At 45.2% G+C, this 25,412-nt stretch overlaps 1 protein-coding gene across 2 annotated transcripts in view; it reads right to left on the reverse strand.

Moving 5' to 3' along the window:
• Positions 1-25,412, reverse strand: part of RAB44 (RAB44, member RAS oncogene family) — a 33,761-nt gene that overhangs the window by 3,374 nt on the left and 4,975 nt on the right. For both annotated transcript variants that reach the window (XR_004693036.2, XM_035122490.2), the window contains exons 2-15: positions 23,226-23,447; positions 21,658-21,769; positions 19,710-19,872; positions 18,908-19,054; positions 16,832-16,922; positions 15,139-15,234; positions 13,929-14,113; positions 13,091-13,139; positions 9,874-9,968; positions 7,780-8,951; positions 5,380-5,461; positions 5,177-5,291; positions 2,739-2,840; positions 1,115-1,191 (exon numbers count right to left, since the gene is read on the reverse strand). Coding sequence is in view for 1 of the 2 variants with exons in the window: in XM_035122490.2 (XP_034978381.1) it covers positions 1,115-1,191; positions 2,739-2,840; positions 5,177-5,291; positions 5,380-5,461; positions 7,780-8,951; positions 9,874-9,968; positions 13,091-13,139; positions 13,929-14,113; positions 15,139-15,234; positions 16,832-16,922; positions 18,908-19,054; positions 19,710-19,872; positions 21,658-21,769; positions 23,226-23,420 (2,681 nt within the window). In the remaining variant the exon portion in view is untranslated. The remainder of the gene's footprint in view (positions 1-1,114; positions 1,192-2,738; positions 2,841-5,176; positions 5,292-5,379; positions 5,462-7,779; positions 8,952-9,873; positions 9,969-13,090; positions 13,140-13,928; positions 14,114-15,138; positions 15,235-16,831; positions 16,923-18,907; positions 19,055-19,709; positions 19,873-21,657; positions 21,770-23,225; positions 23,448-25,412) is intronic.

Below are 25,412 nucleotides of genomic sequence, written 5' to 3' on the forward strand. Positions count from 1 at the left end.
GAAGCCACTGGCAAAGCCGCACAGCTCCCCCACTCGCTGGGCCGCCCCTGAGAGGCCAGCACCCTGGCGCAACGAGCCACTAGGCCCTATGGGAAAGACGTCTCTGGCCTTCTCTTCCTGTTCCCGCTCTCTCTGCACCACATCACTGGCTAAGGAAGATGTGTCTAAGCAAGCTTCAGGCTTACAGCACATATTTGGAACTCCGTATTTGTATTTTCTACCCAAGAGTATTCTGCCTATGTTCTCCTGCTGCTGCTTGCATAAATGCATGAATCTGACCTTTGGAATGTTTTGTTCATAAAGCGTTTAAAATTTACTTAACAATTTGTGGTCTGTTCACTGGAAGAGGGGTAGAATGAGAAGAGCACTTTGCATGTGGACTAAATGGGGTGTGCATAATGTTTAACAGCCTTACATTCCTAACGCTTCACTGTAAAGCCAATGATTGGGCTTGTGGAAGCTGAGTCACCCCATGTACCTCTAAACCCAGGTTTAGTGTTCTGTGTGAACATAGGTACAATTTCAATCACATTCAGGCAATCTGTAAAAACAGTTTACTGAAATATGGATGGGCTATTTCCTGTGTTACAAAATTCCTATCCGGAAGAAACTTCTGCATAATAATTTACTGCATCGCCCCTGTGTAGAATGTTTGATGTTCTATATTTGGTATCTGGGAAAACACATTTTCCCCTCAAGATGTTCTCATCTATTGCTGTTATAATGACTGTGCAACTACATGAGTGTTATAGGCATTTATTGGTTGTTGTCTGTGCTGTTGTTCATGGCAAACAAAACAACCCCCCTCCAGCAGTGGACCTCCATCTGGCTGAGTCTCTGCACCATACCAGGATGGAAGGGAGAAGCGGCACGATGGCAGCATGTTTGGCATGGTGCAAACACACTAGTGGAGCCAATCTGGCACTCCTGCCAGCAGGTTTGCACCATGCCAACCTCAAATCTGCTGCAGCCCTCCACCTCTGTGTCCCAGTATGCTGCAGCAACTCAGCTGTACAGAGATCTGGCGAAAGCCACAGCCCCACCACACCATCTGCTGCGGCTCCCATGCCACACCAAGTCCATGCTGTTTGCTGAAAAGCCACCAGTTACCCACCTTACCAATTTGACCATGGATTCAGTCACATTCTGACCTAAGGCAGCACTGCATTCATTAAATGAGAGTCCATACTCCTGGCAAAAAAAAGGAGAGCAAAACAAACAATGCACATCATTTAAAGCAGTGATAGTTGACAAACATTATGCCTAATTGGGGAAACACAAGTTACAGGTAGGTAGCCGTGTTGGTCTGACGCAGTCAAAATAAAAAATAAAAAATCCTTCCAGTAGCACCTTAGAGACCAACTAAACACAACAACTTTCAGCTCCACCACCTGACCTCGTAGCTACACATTTTTTACCATGAACATGATCAAACGTGACTCTATTCCTGCTGCAGAGATCCACCCTACCCCTGACATCTCATCGTTGACCAAATTATCTTGGCAAATTTTGCTACTGCATATCCACAGACAGAGCAAATTATTCATGACATTCGGGCAAAGGCTTATGTTGAGTGAGCTGCCAGGGGGAGTGGGAAGGATCCATGCCCACAGAGTGCAAAATACTAGCCCAATCTACTTCTCCATCAATGGTATCCTACCTCTTCATAAAAGAGTCAAGACTCAGACAAAGGTGCATGGTTTAAAAGATACAAGGTAAAGGTAAAGGACCTGTGGACAGTTAAGTCCAAGGCGACTATGGGACGTGGCACTCAACTCGCTTTTAGGCCGAGGGAACCGTCATTTGTCAGACAGCTTTCTGGGTCATGACTAAACCACTTCTGGTGCAAAGGGACACCTCCATTGCCTATGGAGAAAAACATGGAACGAGCCTTGCAAACCCCATATGTTCACCTATACCAGAGCATCAGAATCTCTTGATGAGGTCCCAAGACTCCTGACCACCAAATTAATGGCAACTCCACCCACCCAGTAAAAATCCATGCATGTTGGTTTGTTTTTTTAACTGTGTGGTGCTTTTTGCCCTCAAAATGTTGTTTTTGTCTGCTACAAGTGGTAATCAAGAATCCATGTGATCCTTGCAACTAAGTTGCTGAGGATCTCAAGCTGCACAGTTCTACTAACTAAGCTAATATCCTTGTAGGTTTCCTACAGGTACTTGGTTGACCAATGTTGGAAAGAGGAAGCTGGACTAAACGGACTTGGGGCCTGATCCAGCAGGGCTCTTCCTACATCCTGATGTCATTAAGCACAATTGGATTTAGTTAAGAGAAGCAAAAAAAAAAAAAAAAGAGCAATCAGAGGAAGAGAGCGTTATGATTTTGTGGTCACTTCCAAGCCATAGGTGAACACCATAGCTGCCAAGTCTCCCGTATTCCCCGGGAAACCCCCTGTTTTTTCCGGCTGGTGCGACGACCATTTTGGAACTGGGCACAGCAGCATCAAAAGTCACTTCTGAGCATGCTCTGCCCAGTTCCAAAATGGCGGCAGCGCTACTTCCGGTCTGCTACTTCCGCTCCGGTCCCTTATTTCTCAGGCTGGAACTTGGCAGGTATGGTGAATACATATAAGTGCATTAGATTTTCCCCTATGCCTCTGGCCTAAATCAACCAACCTCAAAAGCATTATATTACTTTCAATTTATTCTGACTTTGTTTTGGTTTGCCAAACTCAGGGGAGAAGGCATTACAAAGATAAGAGGAAAGCTAAAGGGTAGACCTTGGCCAAGTGTGCACCGTCCTCTGAAGAGACTCTTCTTTCTGCAGCACAGTCTGTTTTGTTACCAAGCAGAAGGATGACAACTCCATTTTCTGCTCCTTCCTGTGAAGAAATGCACATGCTTCTTCAAATATGAGCTGAAACCAAAATGACAGCGATAAAGGACCGTCTACTGCATTTCTACAGGGGTTACAAATAGGATAGGCTACAAAATAATCCTTCCTGGTTCCTGACAATTAAGAAAACCAAAGTATGTTGAAAATATGAGAGGTCCTCTTGTCTCAACTCATTTTTGCATCCATATTTTAGATACAGTACCTGAGTAAGTTGCCATATCTCTTAGAAAAGGCAAAATCTTTCCCATATTTCATTAAACAGTGGTTTGGAAACTGCAGATGGTATAGAATTCTGAAGCAGACAGTCTAAACATATAGCATGAATTCTAGCAGGACTGCATGGGCTACCAATTTGTTTCCAGGATCAATACAAAGTGCTGTTTTTGACCTATAAAGCCTGATGCTGCTCAGGTCTCAAGGATCGCCTCTCCCCACATCCTGGCCTAAACAGTTATCATCTGAGCCCTTTTTCATCTACCCCCTAGACAGGAGGTTTGGAGGGTAGCAACATGAGCTTGGGCCTTTTCAGTGGTGGCCCCTACTTGTGGAATGCTCTATTCCAGGCATCCCCAAACCTCGGCCCTCCAGATGTTTTGGACTACAATTCCCATCTTCCCCGACCACTGGTCCTGTTAGCTAGGGATCATGGGAGTTGTAGGCCAAAACATCTGGAGGGCTGTGGTTTGGGGATGCCTGCTCTATTCAGTGCTGTCTTTTTCTTTAGGTGCCAGGCAAAGATTCTTCTCTTTACCCATCTCTTGGCTCTTAATTTTAAGGGTGGTATTGTGGCCTCTTTTAGTGTGATCAGTAAGTCCCGATCTGTTGCATCTGTTTAGGTGTGTTTTAAACTAATTATTAGAGGTTTTCAATTGGTGTTAACGTTAAGCCATTTTGGGTCACTCTGTGGTAGAAATGTGACTAACAAAATCAAATAAATAAAACTTCATAACAGTATTGTGAAGCTCAGGCTGACCAGGAATGGCCCCCATTTTATGGATGGAATAATTTTCTTGCCCAGGATTTGATTCAAGGCATTCTAGTTCAACATTCTGTCCCAGAGATGGGAAACCCTTTTCAACCCAAAGGCCACACTTCCTTCTGAGCAACATGGGTGTGGCCAGAGGCAAGAGTGGGCATAGCAACAGATCTGACTCTTACCTTTGTATAGTAGGGTGCATTCCAACCATGCAAAAGCCATAAGTTTCTACACACACAAAACTCTCCATCCTTCATCCACACAAGCAAGAAAAAAAGGCATTATTACAGTTCAGTGAGACATTCCAGCCAAGCAAAAGCACTCATGTATGTTCCAGCATCTGTACTTTTCCAGCATCTATTAGTTCTAATGATCACGGGCCCTTTGCTATTTTAATTACCAATCATGCACTTTCTAGCATACCGTATATTCCGGCATATAAGACGACTGGGCGTATAAGACAACCCCCAACTTTTCCAGTTAAAATATAGAGTTTGGGATATACTCGCCAGATAAGAAATGCGACCCGGCGCATAAGACAACCCCTGACTTTTGAGAACATTTTCCTGGGTTAAAAAGTAGTCTTATACGCAGGAATATACAGCATATATTTTTTTAAAAAGCAGTACAGATTTTTCTAGTTTGCAACTTCCATGACAAGGACATGTCAGCAAATCTATCTCATGATGACTCAGCAACCATCATAAAGGTAAAGGTAAAGGGACCCCTGACAACTAGGTCCAGTCGTGACCAACTCTGGGGTTGTGGCGCTCATCTCGCGTTATTGGCCAAGGGAGCCGGCGTACAGCTTCCAGGTCATGTGGCCAGCATGACAAAGCTGCTTCTGGCGAACCAGAGCAGCACACAGAAACGCCGTTTACCCTCCCACTGTAGTGGTACCTGTTTATCTAATTGCACTTTGAAGTGCTTTTGAACTGCTACAGCAAGCAACCATCATGTACAGTTGTTAATCAGGTCCACAGTTGTAGCCACACGGGAGATGGGCGTAGCCAGGATTTTTGGTGTTTTTTGGGAGGCGGGCCTTTTGTTGGTGGGGGGGCAGAACCTTGGATAGTTATGTATTTTTATTGAGTTGGGAGGGCAGCTGCCCCTCCTTGCCCCCCTTGGCTAAGCCCATGGCATGGAATAAAATCATAGAGAGGTGGATAAGGCTGTAATCATCAGCATCTTTACTGGAAGGAAACGGAACTGACTGCAGTGAGACTTACCTCTCATTAAACACACACAGGACTGCGTTGTCCAAACTCAACAATGCAATCACCCAATCACCAAGAGCGAAAGCAGGGGAAACAAAACCAATAATGGAAGAGAGTTGCTCTCCTTACCTGGATACAATTCATCCAGTACCGCACCTCTGCAAAGCTATGTTCTGAGGTGATGTCATACATCAATACAACTCCATCAGCCTTCCGGAAGAATTGCTTGGTGATACTGTGGTATCTGTTTTGGGGAGAAAATGTGTACTTTTTTCCACAACATTTTTTATACTTTCTTTTTTTCTTTTTCTAGATGCAGCACCTTACACTACCTTTCTTGGCCGGCTGTGTCCCACAGGCGTAAAGCAAAGCACTTGTTATCCACAAAGAGGTTTTTGATCCGATAGTCCATTCCTAAGGGATACATTGCAGCCATTTACAATCAAGTTCACTTCACATCTCCAACCACTTCAAAGAGCTGAAGAGCACAAGCTGGAACTGTACTGATAAGAATAAAGCACAGCAGGGCTCTAGCACTTCCATCCCTGGAGCTTGGGGAAATTAATAAAAGCAAGGGTAGCAGAACACTGAGAAACCTGTTCAGATTTATTATCTGAATTTTGCAGGTGTCAAACCTGACATGGAGTAATGGATTTGACTTCCTTCCATTTTAGAGTTGACTAACCTTCATACAAATAAAAAAAGGAGAACATTCAAACCGAAAGACCACGCTAGGAGGAAATGAGCTGGAAATGCCCTATAGATAAAAAAAATACTCTTCTTGCTGCAGTCCTTTGAATTTCTACATAGCTCAAATTACATTGGGATTGGGACCCCTTGTGGCCATGTGGATAAATTTAACTTACTGACGGGGGCTGGGGTGGGACAGAGGAGGTCAGACATCAGGAGTAGGCGTAGCTGGGCATCTGCCAAGGCCAAGACCCTTGCAGGGGGATCAGCGTCACCCCAGAGCCTCCTACTAGCCCTTCTGCAACTAGTCCTTGCTGTCAATCCCCTCTCTGAGCATGCATGCAGCGACAAGAGTGAGGAGGCAGAGCAGCATCCTTCAGTTGGCTTTGCATTCTCTCTCTGGGCGGTTGTGCAAATGTGAGCCCAGAGGGAGACGGGACAGCGAAGGAGGTAGACCAACTCAGGGAAGAGAGCCCACCAAGGACATCTTGCCCGAGGGCTGTTGAAAAGCTGGAGCTGATTCTTGATATGACTCAGTGTACTTGCCAGCTTAGCAAGGGTTTGAGGGGAGATGTTTTAACACAGGGAGAGTTTTTTAAAAATCCTTTGACGTATTTATTTGTTTCAATTCTGTTCCATTTATATCTCACCTGTCTTCACAGAACCCAAGTTGGTGGGTGTATTGTTCCCAGGCAATCACCCATCTAGACACTGACCGGACCGATACCTACTTAGCTTAAGCATGCGCCCTAGGACCAATTATCTTGCATATGCAGACAAACAGTGACCTGGGTGGTGTTCCCCAGCCCCAAATAGAGGAGGAAAACGAATTATGTCTTCTAAATTGCTTTTGGTTATGCAGATGCCTGCAACAGACTTTCAAGAGGAACGGCTTAGGGAGCTGGGTATGTTTAGCTTGGAGAAGAGAAGGTTAAGGGGTGATATGATAGCCATGTTCAAATATATAAAAGGATGTCATATGGAGGAGGGAGAAAGGTTGTTTTCTGCTGCTCCAGAGAAGCGGACACGGAGCAATGGATTCAAACTTCAAGAAAGAAGATTCCACCTAAACATTAGGAAGAACTTCCTGACAGTAAGAGCTGTTCGGCAGTGGAATTTGCTACCAAGGAGTGTGGTGGAGTCTCCTTCTTTGGAGGTCTTTAAGCAGAGGCTTGACAGGCATATGTCAAGAATGCTTTGATGGTGTTTCCTGCTTGACGGGGTTGGACTGGATGGCCCTTGTGGTCTCTTCCAACTCTATGATTCTATGATTCTAAGAGAATTGGCCTCGCTCAACTCCCACTTGGTTCCTCTCATTCTAAAACCATGCTCTTTCCTTCAAGGGAATGTTTTCTATTAAGAAAACCATGCTCAATTATGGAAAATATCTAATTTGGAGCATTTTATAGCCTCTCTGGTAATATTCTTTCAAAAGTAAAACTTCATGCAAAATAAGACTAACAATAGGAATAACGCAGGTCAATCTCTAATATTGGAGTGTAATATATTGTATATAGAGCTCAGGGTCACTGCCACTCCTTACGGCAAGCCGGTCCAAGAGTGGCCTAATCATACAAAAATATAGGCCAAACTGGAGTATAAATACAAAGCAGGCAACTAGCTATCTTATTTTTTCTTAATTAAAGATGGGCATCAGGGAGTCCAATTCTTGGTTCACACAGTACATGGGAAGAGGAGGTTTATCTCCACACACAAACACTCACTGAGAGACAACAGAGACAACACACCCCATGGGGTTAGGAGCCTTAGAAATAAAAACATGTCTAGCCTAGGGGTGGGGAGAGACCAGGGGTGCCAACTTGAATAAAATGTTGGGGGGGGCAAGTAAGCCCCGTCCTACATAATTGATCGCATGATGCAGTGCACACACACCATTTGGCAATCCCTATCAATTTGGGGGGTCCTGGCTCCCTCAAATATCTTATTGGGGGGCAAAGCCCCCTTGGCCCCTAGGAGTTGGCTCCCATGGGAGAGATGACCCAGTTTCTCTTGTTACCTGCTAGTGAAAGATGGATTCATACCTACAGTCGCAGTCATATTTGCATCGAAGGAATCATCTTGCAGTCGGTGCAAAAAAGACGTTTTGCCAACATTAGAGTCTCCAACAAAGAGCACGTTATACACGTGGTCTGGACAAAAGCAAACGGTTGTGGTGTCTTTGGAAGTTTCTTTCGCATCCACATCCACTGGATAGTCTGCAGCTTCTGCTTTGACATTTGTTTCCTCATCTATTTCTACCCTGACCTCTTGATTCTTCCTACACCCTGGCAAATCCATGCATCCTTCTCTTTTGTCTTCTGATAATGTTGCTTCTAGGCCCTTTGTGCTTTGTGTCTGCAACCCCGGTTGGAGCATATTCTCTAACTGGTGGTTTTGGAAAACGGAGATCTCTGGCTCACATCTTTCATCCAACTTGGGTAGGGCTATTCTGGGTAAAGAATGAGCAGGCGGCTCATCTTCCACTGAGGGGTGTTGAGTCTCATGTATCTTTCTCTCTGATGTTTTAATTTCTGGAGATTGCTCTACCACTCTCTGCTCAGAATCAGCAGGTGGCCATTGAGTCCAGCTGATACCACTGCACTTTAAAACTTGCTTGTGAAGTTGGATCGCCTGTTCTAAAATGAGAGTCTTTCCTTGCATCGAGCTTTCTTTATAGTCACCGGCTGCACTTGTCAACTCTTCATAAACAGAAGACTGCACTTCAGGAACAAGAAGACATCCTCTCTGCTTTGACTCTAGAGTTTTGACTTCCCTTCGTGGCTCAGAGATGTTTTCATTCTTCACCTCCAGAGCATAAGTTAGTCTTTCTTTAAGAAGACCATCTCTTTGCCATGAAGCTCGGCCAGGAAGAGCCTCAGCAATTCTCTTCTGCAGATCACAGTTTCTGGAGCAAGCATCATATGGAGTTAAGTTTTCCTGCATTTTTCCTTGCTGAGAATTTCCTTTCTCTCTAATTTGGCCCAAGAACTGAAAACCAAAGTTATCTATTTGTGGATTATTTGATGATTCAGACACCTTGTTTACTGCTGCTATGGCATCATTCAGCTCTCTAAGCAAAGAGCTTTGGTCCATGACTTCCTGCGGGAAATATTTTTCTGGTTCTACAACAGAGTCTACCCAAGGATCCTCTTCAATGGAGATCACTCTAGTAGTTCTAGATTCTGAGTTGGCTTTGGCCACACCACCAGGTGCCCTATGGGGAAATGATGGATATAGCAGCACTCATTTGGTACAAGATAAGGAAAGTAAGAAACAAGGCTTTAAAAGGGCACGATTCCTGCTGGAGAACATCAAGATCTCATGGGCCTATGAAATGCTAACTCAACCACCAGCAAGACTTCTGGGCTCTTACATTTGTTGCTTTCGCAGAGTAAAGACTGAGTTTATCTGTTTCTAACATGCATGTTTCTTCTTATAAACACAATGAGGGATGAAAGCAGTAATGTATATCAAAAGACCAAATAGAAATATGTTGGTAAACTGAGAGTCATTCCACAAAAATGAGGTAATAGGGTATTTTTAAAACCACTAAAGAATACTATAATCTTCAAGATCAACCGTACTCTAAACTCTGCTGGTTTCCATGGCTCTTCCTTACAATTCACTGATAAGCAGTTTTTTTTTTATTTTATGGGGGAGAGCTAAAAAGTCTGCCAGAGTTAATTTTGAGGCATTATTTAAGAGCTAGGCAGACAAAACAAATGAATGTACTAGGTTCACCTGGGGGTTGGCAGCCCTTGCTAATGGCAATGTCTTGCTAATGTAGTGGGACATTATTATTATTATTATTATTATTATTATTATTATTATTATTATTGTCTAACGATGGAGTGTCAGTGGGGGAAGCCCTGTTTATTGTTCTTGAACCACTCTGAGATCAATGACAAAGCTGCATACAAATATTAAATCTATTCTAATCTGTTTGGCCCCAGGATACTTTTCAAACATGCATTTGGTTTTCTGGTTGCAGCACACGTGAAAGTTCATGAGAATGTCAGGGCTGCAGAAAGAAATAACGTAACTTCTTAGGTGCCGGAGCATGGACTGAGCTTCAAAGAAAACCACTGCCACTCGCTTCCTCACTTAAATGTATTAAAGGAGTATTTGGTACTTACTTCTGAGCAGAGCTGCCCAGTGTATCCTCACTCGGATTGTATCCAAATCTCATCACCAATTCAGAGGAACTCATCTCATTTGCACTCAGATGACCCTTAGAAGAATCACAATGGGAGAAAAGCAGAAAAAGAAATAAGGATCACTTACTACCAATTTCAGTACAGTATCCACTTATGGGGGGTGCCTGTTGATATGGGGGGGATGCCTGTTGATTTTTTTAAAAAAATAATTTTTATTGGATTTTTATACAAACAAAACAAACATGACATACAGTATATTTTCTGTCCCTTCAAATACCCCCCACCCACGAGTCCACCTCTGCCACCTGTGGCACCCGCTGGTGTTGAGAATCAAAGGGGTCCATTATAAGACTGGGTTTGACCTCCCCCCTCCCCCTCCCCCTCATCCCCCCCCCTGCCACTGAGAGGACAAGGACGGAGGGGTTCTGGGGGCAGGTTTCCCCACAGCTGCTCCTTTAAACACAGTACCCATAAAAAATACAAACGCAAAAAGTAAAAAGTAAAAAATAAAAAAGAGAAAAAAAGAGAAAATTTTTTTAAAAAATTCCCCATTCTTATATTCATCACATTGTAATTATGACTTCCTCAGATCTCCTCTTCCTGGTTTTCCTAACTTCTCTAATTAATTATGGCGTGTTTTCTAATCCAGTTCCAAATCTTATCCTTATAATATTGACTTAATCCTCCTCCTTCTTCGTACTGCCCCCCCCACAAGTCCCCTCCTGCCACAAGAGGAACCTGCGAGGCGCAGCACTTCAAAGGTTCCATTTTTGTGTCTGGGCTTCCCTCCACCTCCCCCTCTCCTCCCCAGAGCACCCCCTGCCACCAGGTGCTTCTGAGCAAAGAGAGGGGGAAAGGCGGCCCTCCATCCAAACACTTATCTGAACGCAATCATATTAATACAAATCTAAAAATTGTTTCCCAAGCCATTCTTCTACCTCCCTCCAGAAAACTAAAGTTTTATATCTATTCGCTCCCCCTTCTCCTCCCGATGTCCTTTTCCCCCCTTGAATCAGCAGTCCTTTATCAAGCCAAGATTTCAGAAACTGTTAATCAATCACCAAAATACTTTTTTAACTAAAAAAATTTTTTACCCCACACCCATTCTTTCCCATTTCCAGATCCAGGCCTCTGTCCCCCCCCCTCCCTCTGCCTTTCCTTTCCCTCGGTTACCCATGCCCAATTTTTAGCCCCTCCAAAAGCCCTCTTTTCTTCAGTCTTCAATTCATTTTGTTGTTCTTGGCAGCTGTCACTTTCCTTTTCAAGTCCTTGTTGTTCTTCCTCCAAGTCACTTTTTTTATAATCCACCTCAGTTTTTGCAAAGTCCAGTTCTTGTTCTTTACTTTCAGGTAGGCTTTCCACATTGTCCTCTAAGTCCTGCTCTTGAATCAAAGTCTCTGAACATGTTAAACTGGAGTGTTGCAGTGTCCTGTGAATGTCCTTCAAAATCTCTAAATAGTTCAGAACTGACTCTTGGAAGCTTGATGAATACATTGTTTTCATTCCTTCTAACCACAAACTGGCAGGAGATTAGGAGGTAGAGCACACTGGAAATTTCCATTCGCTCACGCTTTCCTCCATCTTGGTTATTCCATCCATTGTCTTTAACTTTTCCACAAAAAATCGTCTCTTAGGTCCAGATGCTTATCTTTTAATAAAATCTTACAACCAATAGAACTTTGAACAAATTTTTACAGGTTTCCTTGTCTTTTAGCAATTTTGACAGCTTTGACAGCTGTCAAATGAAGCCTTCCCTTTGTGCACTTACTGATCCTTGGGAGGTAGCGGCACCGGAATTTGTAAAGGGATACAAAGTCTTTGTTTCTTTCAGGTGCTAGAGACAAAGTATCTTTTTCGGCTTTGGAATGTTTAATGCGCCTCTTAATCAGCCATTAGGAAGAGATCGACTCCCGTTTTTAAATCTCTTCCGATTTTCCAAAATTGTTAGATTTAGAATCCAAAAAGTCCCAACGAAGATTTCACTTACTTTGCATATGTCTTTTAAGTTCTTGGGAGAATCTGCCGCTGCCCGGTAGAAGACTCGGGGCTTCGCTCTACGGAGGTTCCGATGTTGACCAAAATGGCTCCCGCGACTCCAACTCTGCTGACTCTCGGGGACTCTACTGGGTCCCCGGGCAGCGGAGGAATCGCCGAAAACGGAGCCCGCCGGTCTCTGAGCCTTCGGGATGCTCAACCCGAAGTTCTTATGGGAAATCCACGCGCCCCGCGGAATTCCCCCCCCTCCGCGATGCCAGGGACTGCGGAGCTCGCAGTCCCTGCGTCTTCTTTCTCCAGCGCGGCAGACCGGAAGTGCCTGTTGAATCTCTGCATGATCTACTGCACTGGCCTTGCCTATTTCTAATCTCGTGGGGGGGGGGGGAGAGACTGGATCAGTCCTGATACAGACATGCAACTGAATCGCTCACACTTAGGAGAGGCTGCCTGTTGAATCTCATCACAAGTCACTGCTCTGATTTTGCCTCTATCTGCAGTGCACAGAAGGCATGTCCAGAACACTGATTCATGCAGAGATATGGGAGATAGCCTCTAATGAAAATTGGTCTCTTTTCCCTCTGTAAACTCTGATAGTGCAATCCCTTTGCATGTCTACACACCGCTTTGAGGGTTTTTCCCCCCTACAATCAAGTGGTATATAAATTTTATAAAATAAATTATGATATGAAAGACTCAACTAGAAGCCCCATTGACTTCAGTGGGTCTTACTCCCAGGTAAGTGTGCATAGGGGTGCAATCTAAGGCTGCAATCCTCTACACACACCCTTGAACTTAAGGAGCCTTACTTCCCAAGTAAATATGCACAGGGATTGTGTTGCATTAATCATTTTGGATAGTTTGAGTGAAGGGTGCCTCCAATTTCGGTTCAGAAGAAAAAAAAATGTGCATTGATTAACAGATGCTTGGGAAAGCCTGATTTAAAGTAACCAGATTGCTCTAATGGTGCTATTATATACCGTATGTAGGGTGCTAGATATTATCCCCAGGGCCCATGGGAGCTTAGATTCTCCCATAATCCTATCTGCTGATTGAAAGCACTATGTCAGATGCATTAACATACAATACTCATAGCTAGGCAGCCTTTCCAGGGCAACATTTAGGCTGCTAATTATAGTGGCATCCCATAGGGGGGGGGCAGTTCTGAGTGGCAAAGGATGCAAGGTGAACAATTAAGAAATACCTCTTGACTCTGAGCAGTCTTGACAGAGACTTCCTCTGGCGATCTGCCACTGCCAAGGAAAGAAGGGATACATTGTCACTGTCCCTGTATACCAGGCATCCCCAAACTCAGCCCTCCAGATGTTTTGGGACTACAATTCCCATCGTCCCTGACCACTGGCCCTGTTCGCTAGGGATGATGGGAGTTGTAGTCCCAAAACATCTGGAGGGCCGCGTTTGGGGGTGTCTGCTGTATACTAACATGTGTTGCCTCTGCAGGGGCACAAGCCTAGTAGCAGTAATAGTGCCACAATGCATGGAGCGGCATATATTGAGGACGGCGGGATGCAAACAGGAAATGCAATGGTGCCAACAGGAAGTGGGACAGTGCAAGCAGGAAGTGCATATTATCTCAAGGGGGCTGTGAGGGACAGCGGAACTGCTGCACTCAAATTATACTGTAGCTTTTTGCTTTTTTTTTTTTTTGGAAAGTGACATCTTTTGGGAGGTATCCATGCCAGAAGCAATGGCCAAAATAGCCTAACCACCACCAACCCTTCCAAGGGGCAGCAAATAGTCCAGTCTGCTGAGCTATTCTGCTTTTACCTCATCATCAAATCTGACTAATGGAGCGAATGAACAGGTGTCAGGGGCAGTAGGTGTTCTGATGATGCAACACTTACTTCCCAGTGCAAGAGCATCTGGGGGAAGCCACTCTCTTTTCCACCAGATCAAAGCTAGTTCGTTGAACCTTGGAAAGCCTTCTAATGAAATAGCTGCCACAAGTTAGGCTACAAAAGGGGTTCTCTACCTCCCCACCCACCCCCCAAAAAGGTGACACTGTAGCGGTTAGGGCTCACCTCTCTTCTTTGTGTAACTGAGATACTCTACCCCTCATGAAATCCAGTTGCCTTTGGGTCTTTTGAAGCTGGTTGAGGGTTTTTTGTAGCTGGACCTCAAGGGCAATGTTGGTTTGTTTCAGCTCCTGGGTTTGGGTACTGGCCACGTGCTGCTTTTCTCTAAGACTGAGAAACTGCGTCTCAAGCTGAGAAAGGAATATGGAAAGTGTTCAATGAAGTAAAAGAAAACTAGCAGTGTGGTGGTTACAGAAGAAGAAGAACAGGATTCAAACGCTCATCCCATCAAAGCTCACGGAGTCAGTCTAACTTACATTCATGGGGTTCTTGTGAGGATAAAAATGGGGGGAGAACCTTGCAGGAAATGTGGGGTTGACATTTCATTTTATTTACTTTCTTACATTTCTCCCTTCTGCAAGTAAAATGGTCAAGCCTCTTAGACATGAGGTTCTCAAACTCCTTTCAGGTGGTCAGTAGAAAAGTAATGAAACAGCTGAAAATACAGTAGCTACCTTGATTCACAATCTCTGTCTTTCCCTCACACACACTGGAGACTGAAGCCATTTTGACCAGGGCCAGAGGCTAACGAGTGCTGCATTCACATCCTACATTGAAGGCACATTTCCTCTCCCTTCCAGAAAGGAGAATCCTGGGAACTGTAGTTCGTTAAAGGTGCTAGGAATGGTAGTTCTGTGAAACGCAAACTATAGTTCCCAGGATTCTTCTTCCTGGAGTGCCTTATCTCAGAGTACCAAACATCACACCCTATTGTGGCTGGACAATGGTGTGAGAGCTTTTTCAGTGAAACAAAGCCATGGTCCCTGAGTAATTGGAAGCAGGGGTAGCAATGCAGTGTCCCCAGATACGGCTGGACTACAGTTTCCATCCTTTGATGGGATTGGTAGTCCAACAACACCAGGAGGTCATGATGCTGGCGAATCATGTTGACTATATCAGAAATATTCAGCCACACTGCAAGCAGCTGTGTGTGTAGGGATGGCATATTTTGAAGAGCAAAAAAGGGGACACGTTTGCCAACTTCAACTCGAATCTATGGAGATTCTCATCATGAAAAAGAGGATGTGTCCTGGGAAAAGAGGACATATGGCAACCCTACATGTGGATGATGGTTTTGTTGGCCTTAAATGCTTTAGCAAGAGGAGATGCTTCCAGTAGGTGGTGCTATTTCCTCATGTCACATGGATAACCTTACCTCTTTTTGAACATCGAGGAAATGCTGTATTTCCCTTTCCCTGGCATCCAGCAGCTCTTTCATCTCCACGCTGTGGAATTGGCTTTGGGTTTTACTCTGCAATAAACAAAGGTGGTGAAGCTATAGCTTTCCAGGGAACATTCACACATGAGGCCTGGTTGCATTTGAGCCAAAGCACAAGTGGAGCATGCAACAAAAAGTTGCAGCACGGTTTGCTCTTGTTCATGCTTTCAGACAACTATATCTTTTTTCAGGGTACTCCATTCCGTTTCCACACCATTTCCCTGATCAGCATTCTGTGCCCACTAGGCATGTTCAATCCCTATTGAGCTGTTCTGGGGTTCCCCCCACCCTGAATTTTATTCTACATATTTTGTTGTACTTCTCCCAACTTTGAGATTCCCCCAAGCCTTCTGATATCTTCCTCTTCAGCATGGTTGTGAGTGGTTTTTCTACATTAAGATCCATATTTGGATAATGGGTTTGCTGTTAGTATCTAGATTCTATATATTATATTATAGAATAATGAAGGGAGGAAGGGGAATGAAACCTACTCTGACTGCAATGTACATGCAATTTCTGTCTTCACAGATGGAACAAATAGCGTGACATTTTAGTGCCTTGTGTGAAGTGTTATATGGCTGATTGGTTTTTTGAATTCCCCATTGTGCAATGACATCAAGCCAAACCACACTGTGTATAGTCAGATATTAATATTTTTTGCCCTTTATTAAGAAATAAGGAACTCTGAAGGCCCCTGGCATTATAAGTGTTATAATATCCTTTTTTTAAAAAAAAAAACCTACAAGTAAAACTTTCATAACAGAGAATAGTCACCTTAAGACAGCCAGCTACAAGCAAATATTAGATATATTTGGGGAGGGAGATGTTTGCCAAGGACCTGAGAGCAGTGCTTTTTTTCAAGGGGTACTCAAGGATACACAGTACCGGCACCTCTTTTGTTAGGTAAAGGTAAAGGGACCCCTGACCATTAGGTCCAGTCGTGACCAACTCTGGGGTTGCGACGCTCATCTCGCATTATTGGCCGAGGGAGCCAGCGTACAGCTTCCAGGTCTACCAGAGCAGCACACGGAAACGCCGTTTACCTTCCCGCTGTAGCGGTACCTATTTATCTACTTGCACTTTGACGTGCTTTCGAACTGCTAGGTTGGCAGGAGCTGGGACCGAGCAACGGGAGCTCACCCTGTCGCAGGGATTCGAACCGCCGACCTTCTGATCAGCAAGCTCTAGGCTCTGTGGTTTAACCCACAGCGCCACCTGCGTTATTGCTAAAAAGTGTGGCACTTACTGTAACAACTTCAAAGTTTCTAGAAAGAAAGACGATTACAGTACAGTCCTTTACACGTCTACTCAAAACAAGCCCCATTCAGTTCAACAGGGCTTACTCCCGCCTTGTGTGTGCATAGGATTGCAGCCTTATTCCTTCTCCATGTTTTGGATCAGAGTCCTTTTTTGCAGCTCTCTCTCCTCCTGACTGTCTTATGATGAGGCATCTGCCCCTGGGGTCATTGTGCAGCACTAGAACAACAACACCATCATGTGTTGTTAACGAGGATTTAAACGGTGTGATCCACCCTGAGCTTTTGGGAGAGGGCAGGAACTTAAAAGGAAAACTCAGCGCACCCCTTCTCATAAATCTGAGGAATTACACATGATCCAGTTATGCACCGACCTCAAGCTGCAGCCTTCTTGTCTCCTTGTCTATTTGCTGCTCCAACTCCTCATATAACTGCTGCACCTCCTTATTGTGATCCGCCACTCGCCTAGCGCAGAGGAGCAAACAAGAAGGCTTTAAAGCAGAGTTGTTTAAAGTTATCAGTATCAATATCAGCATCAAAACCTTTATTGGCATCACTTACAAACATTCAAAGTAAATAGGCCAGTACGATCTCATTGCCATATCATCAGTACAGTCGCTTGCCAAAAGGAAGAGGGGCCAACAATCTATTTCACCTCTGTGGGTCTCCAACAAGGGCAGGGTCCTGTAATGTACTTCAGCGGCAAAAGATCAAATAGAGGAACTTAGCTACTGTCTTGGTGAGTGCCTGATCTCTCCCCTGTAATAGGAAGAGTATAACCTCTGTCTCAGGGACGCGGGTGGCGCTGTGGGTTAAACCACAGAGCCTAGGGCTTGCCGATCAGAAGGTTGGAGGTTCGAATCCCCGCGACGGGGTGAGCTGCCATTGCTCGGTCCCAGCTCCTGCCAACCTAGCAGTTCGAAAGCATGTCAAAGTGCAAGTAGATAAATAGGGGAGCGGGAAGGTAAACAGTGTTTCTGTGCGCTACTCTGGTTCGCCAGAAGCGGCTTTGCCATGCTGGCCACATGACCTGAAAGCCAATAACGTGAGATGAGCACCGGAACCCCAGAGTTGCTTTTACCTTTAACCTCTGTCTCTGGTTTCCATATTGGGATACATAGTTGGTCTAGGAATTGTTGGCGGAGATCATCATACATTTTACAATTGAGGACCATGTGAGCTAGAGTTTCCACCAGGTGTTTAAAGGTTCGTAACATGGTGCCCTACAAACGTTATGGGCTACAGCTCACATCAGCACCAGCCAGACTGGCCATCGTTCATGGAGGATGGGAGTCAAAGCCCCCAATATCTGGAAAGGACCACAATGCCTACCCATGTGCCTTAAGAGAGCAGAATTGTCCCTAGGCCCCTTCATTTGCTGATCTCAACATGGCTCCGTGTCAGGCTAGGACTGGAAAATTATGCTGAGATTATGATTATTTAAAAGGAGATGACAAGAATTGAACCTATGACCAGAGCCATACCTGGGGGCTCCCTTGGCAAGGAGATGTATCGGCACCTCCAGAAAAAGATTGACATAATTCAATCATTTCAAATGATTCTTAAACTGGGTGTTTAACAGCACAATCCTCTAAATGTACACTCAAAAGTAAATCCTTCCAAGTTTAATGCGGCTTACTCCCAGGAAAGTGGCTACGCAGGACGGCAGCCTAAATCTGGCAAGCCAGAGGCAGGACCTTCTGACAATACCTTGCTTGTTTTCTTGTTACTTCCGACAAGGCGCCAGAAGAAAGGCACTAACTTGGAGGTTGTGCCCAGAGCACACTTTACTCAGACGTAAGCCACGCTTAAGTCAATGGCCCTTGCTCTCTGGGGTACACATTCAGGGGTGCATGCGCTGGAAGCTGGTCAAGGTGGGAAAGAAACCAGGGGAAAGCGGATCAGCAGTGGTGAATTAAAAGCCTCGCCTAATGTTTCTCAGTCACCATATCTGCTGAAAGGCTGCTCTCAGGGCTAGCCAAGTGAGCAGAGGGCGGGGAACAGCAGCCATGCTGGGATGGTGGGCCAAGTAGAGGTGTCCTCATGGGGAGGGCTGTTGCAAAGGTCCATGCCAGTGGCTGGATTCCCCACTGAGGCACCAAGGTGCAATTTTTGTGCCGCCCCCAGCCTGTGCCGTTGGCTGGGACCAAGCTAACTGTCCGCTAGGTCTGCCTGTGCCTTTCCACAACAGCCTTTCCCAACCTAGTACCCTTCAGATATGTTGCACTATAACGTCCATCAGACTCATCCAGCGAGGCTTTGCTGGCTGATGGGAGCTACACTGCAAAACACCTGAAGAGCAGCAGGTTGGGGGAAACTTTTCTGAAGGAAAGCCACGGCCTCTTCTGTTGAGCTATGTATGCCCCCCTATTCACTCCAACCTTTTCTACCCTTTGGGTTCCAAATTCCCTTTTCCTGGAGTCTTTCTACCCGTACATCCAGTGACCTACGTTTTCAGTATTAACTGCAATGTCTCTGTTGCGCCCCTCAATTCTTTGATCAAGTGTGTCATTTTAGCCAAGAATTCTTTCAGGTTTCCCAGCAGATGGGGTTCATCCTGTCGGAGCTGCACCCAAATCTTCCAGATTTCTGACTGGCTGCAAGAGAGAAGATTGTCTCATTTTTCAGCGAATATTCTGTTGATCCCCCTGAATCCGCAGGGGACCTCTCAGCCAAGGCAGCCTGTCTCAACTGTTCTTAGGATCTGAGAGCAGTTTTGTTTCTTCCTAAGAACAAGCATGTGGATCAATAAGGCAACGGAGCTGTAAAGCAGCTATTGCAAAAGCTGAAATACCTCTTATTGTCATGCATGTCACTTTGAAAATAACTAGTTAATAGATAAAATAGGAAAGTGTCTAGGCCATATTAACTATTACTGTTGCGTTTTTGTGACTGTACCTACTGGTATCAAGTACCTCTTTTTTTGCTCCCTGTGGCAGCCATTTTGTGCTTGTACCCATAGCACTTTTATCCCAGCACTTGAGGTGGTTGCCTCCCTTTACCCAATGGTAGGACTAATCCCAGCTTTCAAGCCCCAAAAGCTACTTCCTTAACTCAGGGTGTTGAAGCATGATCTTCAAGATCCAGAGCATCTTCCTACAAGCTTTCCACTTCCACAACCCATATAGTAACTCAAGCTTAGGTGCAGCATTCAACCCCAAAACTCTTTCACCTGTTCCCTATTCCTCCTTTGCCTGGATCCTGTGTTGTGAGATTCAGTATGAAACTAGCATAAGGTTTGCATGCACTCACTCTTCAAAGATGCTGTCAGCTCCCAGCTGGTTTAGGAATGCCTTAAAGCACACTTGCTCCTCTGTATCAGCTTCCTCCAGAGACAGGTGGGTAGGAGTCCTTATGGAAGGCATCTTTCTCTTCCGGTGCGCTCTTGCCACCGTCTGTGAGCTTAGAAAGTACCCTGCCACGTAGACAATGAAAATCACACCTCTGGACAGACATGGTGCAATACAGAACAGTTTCAAAGCAGTATTTGGCCCCTAGGACCAAATAACTACCTACGACGAAACATGCTGAACCAGAGCAACTGCCACAAGCACTCTGCTGATCCTCAGACAGACCGTCAGAATCAAGAGGCTTCCAGACAGGGGCTTAATATTGTGGACAGGTCATTGGCAGGCAACAGTGGGCGTTTTCCTTTTCCTGATTGGATTGTTTTACCCGGAAAGGGTAAATCTGGATTAAATAGGCAACGGGGGCAGCGGATACAGGCTGGCATCTGTTATGCCTCCCACAAGGGAGGTGCAGAGGTTGGCAACACAAGAACAGGCCTTCTCCGTGGTGGCTCCTGTTTGTGGCATGCTCTCCCCAGGAAGGCATGCTTGATGCAATCCCTATCTGTTTTTGGACACCAGATATTTTCACTGACCCATGCTTTTTGGATGTTAATCTTCTGCTTATCTTTTCAGTGGGCTGGGTTGAGTTGGATTCACTCTTTTATACGCCCTTTTATCGGTGAGCATTTTAGGTTGCTTTTACTCTTATTTTCCATGTTTGTTTCTGTAACTCGCTTTGAATCACTTTTGTGAACAGAGTGAGGACTACTAATAAACCAATACAGTGGTGCCTCGCAAGACGAATTTAATTCGTTCCGCGAGTCAATTCGTTTTGCGAAAAAATTGTCTTGCGAATTGCGGTTTCCCATAGGAATGCATCGAAATTTATTTATTTGATGTAGCAGTGATTTTAGATTGATGCTGGCAAACCGCATCAGATAAAACTAGCTATCAAAAACCTCAGCTATTAAACACAACGTACAGTGCTGGCAAACCTTCCTGTACGTCAGTATGCACAAACACGCATCCACAAGTTGGGTCAGAGGGACATTAGAGGGCAGCAGGTCACTACTGGGCTGGCCAGAGTTGGGAGGATCCTGATGGAACCGGTTAGAGCAGGTTAGAACAGGGGAGGCTGGTCCAAGCCTGAAGGGTCAGACCCAGGTTAGGAAGAAGACAATGGGAAAATGGCAGAGTGGTGGAAAAACCCCAAGGATCACAAGATTGAGAGGAGGGGGATGTTTAAGGAGTAGGCATGTGACAGGGCGAGGTCTGAGGAGTATGTGAGGACCAGGCACTTCCTCCATGGCGGAGTTTTGGGATGTTGGCAGGATGTGACCTATGCAAGGACACCACCTCTTTTGGAGTTGACCACTTGTCATTGGATGAAGGATGCACCTCTAGTTAATCATTGACAGTTCTGAAACTTTACAATAAAAGGGGGTGCCTGCTTTCATTCTGGGCGACCTTCCGGATCCACATTCTGTCTCCCGCTGTGTTCTTTATCCCGTGCTCTCCACATCTTATTTATTTATTTATTTGCCCATTAATTAAATTTCAATGCATTCCTATGGGAAACCGCGATTCACAAGACGAATTTTTCACAAAACGAATTCGTCTTGCGAGTCACCATCAGATCGCAAGATGCATTCATCTTGCGAAAAATTCACCTTGCAGGGCATTCGTCTTACGAGGTACCACTGTAGTAATAATGCTGTGGATGCTGCTGCAATACTTTGAAAGCATGAGAAGCAACCATCCTCATTCGGGCTGGCACAGCAACCATTGCTCCAAACTTCTGCACTTCCTTGCAAATGGGGGCTTCCTGCCAAGTAAGGTGTGCATAGGATTGCAGACAAACATTGCACATTATCAGCCCCATCAGTGTAACACACTAAAGCAATGCATACTAAGCCCCTCAGTGAACTCTTCTGTGGTTAAGTAGCCCTTGCTGTCAGCATCCAGGCCATCAAACACAAGCTCCAGCTCTTTGGTGCTCCAAGGAAAGTCTGCCTCCAATTTCTGAAAACAATACAAATGTGAAGTTAAGCCCCCGACATCAGTCCCTTTGTTCTCAGGCAGCTAGTAAACAGTTCAGTCTGTCAAAAAAGTGTCTTTGTGGGGTCAGAAATGATTAGTGGTCCTGTTTTTATATTTAAAAAACCAGCTGTATTCGCTTCTGTATAAAATTGTGCTTGCTGTCTCTGTTTCCCTGCTGGAGAACCTATCAAGTGTTATGCTAAAGAAAGCTAGTTTGCAGTCCATCAACCCGGTCTTTTTAAGTTGAATGTCTTCCTTTGTCTATTTTTTAAAGGTAAAGGGACCCCTGACCGGTCCAGTCACGGATGACTCTGGGGTTGCAGCGCTCATCTCGCTTTACTGACTGAGGGAGCCGGCGTACAGCTTCATGTGGCCAGCATGACAAAGCCGCTTCTGGTGAACCAGAGCAGCACACAGAAAAGCCGCTTACCTTCCCACCGGAGTGGTACCGGTACCTATTTATCTACTTGCACTTCATGCTTTCGAGCTGCTAGGTGGGCAGGAGCAGGGACCGAGCAACGGGAGCTCACCCCGTCATGGGGATTCGAACTGCCGACCTTCTGACTGGCAAGCCCTAAGCTCTGTGGTTTAACCCACAGTGCCACCCGTGTTAGGGACTTGTTAATTACCTATCACCTCTTGCTTGGAATGTGTTAAGGAGGCATTTTATTGCTCAAGGCCTGTAGATAGATAGCCAAGAGGCACCTAAGAGTGAAAGATTTACAATCCAAGATAACAAAAAGAAATAGCAGGTGCTACTTTGAGGATTCTGCGCATGTTCTGGAGCCTATTAGGATCTCATGAATGTTAGAAAACACACCCAGGGCGGGGCTAAGGCTGTGTGTGCTCCCCTCTTTCACATGCCAAGGAGCAAGACATGAAATGGGCGTTCTGGAAAATCTATAAGCTGTAAGTCTTAACCAATCGGAAAGCAGACGGAAGAAAGGAGGAGGGAGAAAGGGGAGAGAGGGAAAAATTAATGTTTTAAAAGCCTGATGCAAGAGTCCTCGTGGCCGGCATTTTCCTTCCCTTTCTTTGGAGATGTTTGTGTGCTTTATTCAATTGAATAAACAAAAGTATATTGGATCTCCTGTCTACAGGCTCTTATTGGCATTAGCAGCGCCTGGGACAATAAAAAGGTCTGATCAGCAGACCCAGCATCATAACATCAAGTGGAAAAGAGTCGTAGTGTTTCACTCCATATGCAGGGTCTTAGACACCTAAATAATGTTAAGATGATCATTATTTGTCTTAAGGTCACACAGAATGATCCATGAAAAGGCAGTGTCGAGATCAGGGTTTTAGCCGGGCCTTTTCTCATTCATCATTAAGGTATTCTACCTCCACTGTCAAGAGGCAGCCTGTCTCAAGCTTCCAGCAAGAAAAATGCAACATCTGGCCCTCAAAAGCAAATGACGTACACACACCACCAATTTACCTGCATATCAGCTCGTGTGATGAAACCTTCCTTTTTTCCATGTCCCTGGGAGAGGTCCCGAACCTTTTCCATGAGTTCAGAAAGGCATGGCTCTTCCTCTGAGATCGAAGATACCCGTGTGCCGCCCCAGGTCCCTCTTGCTTGCTTCCGGCGGCTCGACCCAAACTTTTTGCCAGCCATCCTCTGCTTATCCATGGCCCTCCCAGAGATTTACATTCAGTTCTTTGGAAAGAGGAAGGAAAGGGAGGGGGCATCATCCTTTTTCATATCCTCCGTTGCCTCATACAGTAATTTGACACGCCAGAGACATGGCACTTTATGACATGATGCAGAAAGGTTCTTGAACCCGCAAAGGCTGGTTGTGCCAACTGTAAAGCAGTGGTGCATTTGCTCATGGATCTGCATGCCTACACTAAACCCACTTTGCAAGCAAGCATCAGGAGCTGCTGAGGTTAGGGACCAGAGTGCATGAAGTATATGCACTATTGCCCCAGGTGAGTTACAAATCAGAACATTTCCCTGGTCAGTTAAGATTGTCTAGGCCTCTGCCTACCTAGGATGGACATCAGCTCAAGAAGAAGAAGAAGAAGAAGAAGAAGAAGAAGAAGAAGAAGAAGAAGAAGAAGAAGAAGAAGAAAAGAAGAAGAAGAAGAAGAAGGAGGAGGAGGAGGAGGAGGAGGGAGGAGGAGGAGGAGGAGGAGGAGGAGGAGGAGGAGGAGGAGGAGGAGGAGGAGGGTTTGGATTTGATATCCCGCTTTATCACTACCCGAAGGAGTCTCAAAGCGGCTAACATTCTCCTTTCCCTTCCTCCTCCACAACAAACACTCTGTCAGGTGAGTGAGGCTGAGAGAGACTTTCAGAGAAGTGTGTGACTAGCCCAAGGTCACCCAGCAGCTGCATGTGGAGGAGCTATGTGGAGGGAGACGATTTATGTAAGCTGTTTAATGGCACATTCAGGGCCTAAAAGAAAAGAAAAAATAACTCCCAGTTATGGAGGAGTTGTAGCTCATAACTTTGCATGCAGAAGGTCAAAGGTCAAATTAAAAGGAGAGCAGGAAAGATCTCTCAGTTAGGCAGACAGGCTACTGTTACTGCCAGTCAGGGCATACAATGCATAAATAGACCACATGTCAGTGAGTTTACTAATTTATAAATATTTCCCAGGCTGTTTGCAGTTGGGAAGTAATTATTTGCCACAGGCAAGCAAGTTTTTTATATGCCTCCACTAATCCTGGTTCCCCCTCTGCACTGTATCCAAAGAGATCTCTTCCGTCATTTCCTTTGTTGTTCTAAACCAAAAGTAACCAACATGGTTTCCTGAAGATGCTTTGGACTGCAATCCCCATCACCCCTGACTATTGGGCCATGTTGGCTAGGGATGATGGGGATTGTAGTCTGAAATATCAGGAGGACACTACATTAGCCACCATTGGGCTAAACATACTTTGGCTCCCAGCTTGCCAGTGGATATCAGCATTGATCCAGTGCGCGCGCGCACATTGCAACCTTCACTTCTGCACCAAGAATCCTTATCTAGATCAGGAAAGGAAGTGACAGGATATACCTGATGCCAGCTTCCACATACGTTGTGCTACACCTCTAGCTTACGGCTGTTTTGGACTTGCATTCGCTCCAATCCTCCCTGTTTGCCGAGGATGGGCGCTACTTGTTTTCAAGTTACAATGTGGTTAGCCTGAGTTACTGATGTCATCACGCTTTAGGGCTCAACTCCCAACCTCAGCTCTCTAGAAGCAGAACATCTGAGTCAGAAATGGGTGCACATTGTCTCCAGTGCACACAAAAGTACATATATGTGCACGCATTCTGAGGCACCACGGAGCACACAGCCTGCCATTTCACATGCAACGGCTGCTGAGGTTTATGGATAACATACCATTTATGAAACAATTGTGTTTCTCTGAAACCGGAAACAATTGTTTTCCGAAACAATTGTGTTTTTCTGAAACCAAAACAGTAAACACGCTGCTGCTGGCTCTTAAGTTCATGGAGGACAGATTATTGCTGGGCAAATGAACACATAGGAGGTAAACAGTCTTCACTAATATAAAACAGAGGAGACAGTTGTGTTCAGAAAATGATCCTTGATGTGAGAATAGAGAATATTCAAGCATACCCCTATTATCACCCGTGAAACCTTGCAAGATTTTGTGATCCCTTGTGCTTCAA

Source organism: Zootoca vivipara, chromosome 7 (genome assembly GCF_963506605.1).
Source record: "Zootoca vivipara chromosome 7, rZooViv1.1, whole genome shotgun sequence".
Lineage (NCBI taxonomy): Eukaryota > Metazoa > Chordata > Lepidosauria > Squamata > Lacertidae > Zootoca > Zootoca vivipara.